At 44.8% G+C, this 2,965-nt stretch overlaps 1 protein-coding gene across 1 annotated transcript in view; it reads right to left on the reverse strand.

Moving 5' to 3' along the window:
* Positions 1-2,965, reverse strand: part of LOC101859083 (filamin-C) — a gene marked incomplete at its 3' end in the record, with an annotated part of 63,385 nt that overhangs the window by 6,680 nt on the left and 53,740 nt on the right. The window contains 4 exon segments of the mRNA XM_013079702.2: positions 872-994; positions 1,480-1,654; positions 1,870-2,014; positions 2,297-2,401. Coding sequence (XP_012935156.2) covers positions 872-994; positions 1,480-1,654; positions 1,870-2,014; positions 2,297-2,401 — 548 coding nt within the window.

The following is a 2,965-nucleotide window of genomic DNA, read 5'->3' on the forward strand; positions in this document are numbered from 1 at the left end:
CACACACACACACACACACACACACACACACACACAGTTCCTGACAATTTATGTTAGGAGAAGTTATGACTATCTCTACGGAACTTGCGCCAGTAATGATAATAATGCATGTCTTGAAATCAATGAATATTTTCTGTTTTCAACTACAAACCAAGTAAAACGAAAGGCTAACAAACAAGGAAACGAAGAGTAAAGCAGTGGCAATAAGAATTCAGTTTCTTAAGGACGACTGAGCGGAAACGCTTCACTGAATTGAAAAGCAAAATAATGACGTGTGACATCAAGCATTGCGAATGCAGTAAGGGAAACAATCGATAAATAGCCAAAGCATGAGCCAGCTTTTTAACATGTTGTTTCCCCTGAACTAAAACTGTCACAGCATATTAACTTGCATGATTGTGGATTCTGTTACATGTTTTAGTATTGCTTTCTTATTCTGCTTTAGAACTATCATAAACTTAATTTGATTCATCATCATCATCATCTTCGCTAACACCACCATTATGACCATCACCACCACCAACAACTACCACCACCACAACCACTACCACTAACAACACCACCACCAACAACAACACCACCACCACAACCACTATCAAAAACATCTCCACCAACCACCACTAACACTCCCACCACCACAACAACAACATCATCAACAACAACACCACCAACTACCACCCCAACAACAACAACATCACCACCAACAACACCACCAACAACAACTACTACCACCACCACCACCAACAACAACAACAACAACCACAACATCACCACCAACCACCACCACCACAACCAACAACAACACCGCCACCACCAACAACAACAACAGCACCCCCACCTCCAACCCCCAACCACCACCATCACCTCTCACCTTCTGAGGTCCGTGCGGGGGTGAGGCAGGCACGGGTGAAGGTCCGTGGGAAGACTTGGAAGACCGCGGAGAGAGAGTGTTGGGGGACGGGGAATCCCTGGCGTCTGTATACACGGGCAGCACCTGGAATGTCGAGGACACACGTACACATAGTGGGGTCAGAAAGGCACTGGCCAACGGTACTGAATAACAAAATTATTTATTTTAAATGTTTTACATATACAGACTTCAACATAAGTTAAGGACCACCTTGACAGACAGCCCTGATTTTTAAACAATCCAACAACAACAAAAAAGACAGCAAAGAACGTTTCAAAATTTGTTGCTCTGAAAGTGTTAATGGATTACCAATGCGCACTGCAAAGTTTCATTAAAGGGCAAAACCACTAAGCTACACAGAACTAAGCTAGGTATCTGTTCCCAAACTGAACCTTACACAGAACTAAGCTACACAGATCTAAGCTACACAGAACTAGGCTACACAGAACTAAGCTACACAGAACTAGGCTACACAGAACTAGGCTACACAGATCTAAGCTACACAGAACTAGGCTACACAGAACTAGGCTACACCGAACTAAGCTACGAGGGTATCTGTTGAGACCCACCTGGACCCTGTGCGGGTGTTGCTGGGGTTTATAGATGACCTCTGTTGGCCCGTACATGATACCCTCCGGTGGCCGGTAGGGGGCTTCCACTGGTTTGTAGATGATGTCTGGTTCGTTTCCTCGCCCACTGCCCACAGGCCCGTCAACCAGGGAGCTTCTGGGACTCGTCGGGGCTCTGAGAGGATGGGAGGAGTTATGTGAGGAGTGCTGACAAAATGAGTTATTTCTCTAAACCCATGGATGGAGACGTCAGCCGAAAATGGACACATCAATTTTGTAGATATTTAAGGGATGCCTTTTTTTCTTCAAGTTAAACATGTCTTTTATCATTTCATATAATAAGAAGGAAGGGGTGCAGGTGTATGGGGACAAGATCTTTCACAGACTTACCTTTCCTGGAAGGGGTGCAGGTGAATCGGTACAAGGCGCACGTTGGTTTCGTTGGGGTCCAGCTCTGGCTCGTGTGTAGCATATCCCAGGTACGGAGAGTTGGACAGCGGGTAGCCGCCCCAGTTCACGTGGATGTAATGTTTGCCTGGGGACGATTGTATGTATGTATATACTTCCTATATTATAACTTCCCCTTCCTCTCTTGGTTTGAAGATGATATATGTATGTATATATTATGTACGTACATATTTCCTTTATTCTAGCCTCACCCCCCTCTCTTGGTGTGAAGATGATTTATGTATGTATATATGAATGTATATATCTCTTATTTTCTAGCCTCACCTTCCTCTCTTGGTGTGAAGATGATATATGTATGTATATATGTATGTATATATGAATGTATATATCTCCTATATTCTAGCCTCACCTTCCTCTCTTGGAGTGAAGATGACCGAATGTTTCCCGTCGTTCCTCGCGTCAATGGCCACTGGTATCTTTCCGTTAGGACCTTGGACCTCGGAGGTGAGCTCGCCTGTCACAACAGAACAAATGGTTTACTATGGGATAGTACAATGGGACGGGATGGGATTTGAAAGGATGGAGTGGGATGGGATGGGATAGTACAATGGGATGATTTGGGACAGAAAACATGGTATACTATGGTAGAGTACAATGGGATGGGATTAGAAAGGATGGGGTGGGATGGGATGGGATTAGAGAAAATGAGGTGGGACAGAAAACATGGTATACTATGGTATATTACAATGGGATGGGATGGGATTAGAAAGGATTGGGTGGGATGGGATGGGATTAGAAAAAATGAGGTGGGACAGAAAGCATGGTATACTATGGTATATTACAATGGGATGGGATGGGATTAGAAAGGATTGGGTGGGATGGGGAGGGAATACATGTAGTGGTATAGAATGGATTGGTATGGTATGAGTATAGTAGGGCGGTGTCGGGTAGGTTAGGGTAGGGTAGGATAGGGTAGTGTGGGGTAGGGTAGGTTAGGGTAGGGTAGGATAGGGTAGTGTGGGGTAGGGTAGGGTAGGGTAGGTCTATCTCTCTCTCTCTCTCTCTCTCTCTCTCTCTC

The sequence above is a fragment of the Aplysia californica genome, unplaced genomic scaffold, assembly GCF_000002075.1.
Source record: "Aplysia californica isolate F4 #8 unplaced genomic scaffold, AplCal3.0 scaffold00060, whole genome shotgun sequence".
Classification (NCBI taxonomy): domain Eukaryota; kingdom Metazoa; phylum Mollusca; class Gastropoda; order Aplysiida; family Aplysiidae; genus Aplysia; species Aplysia californica.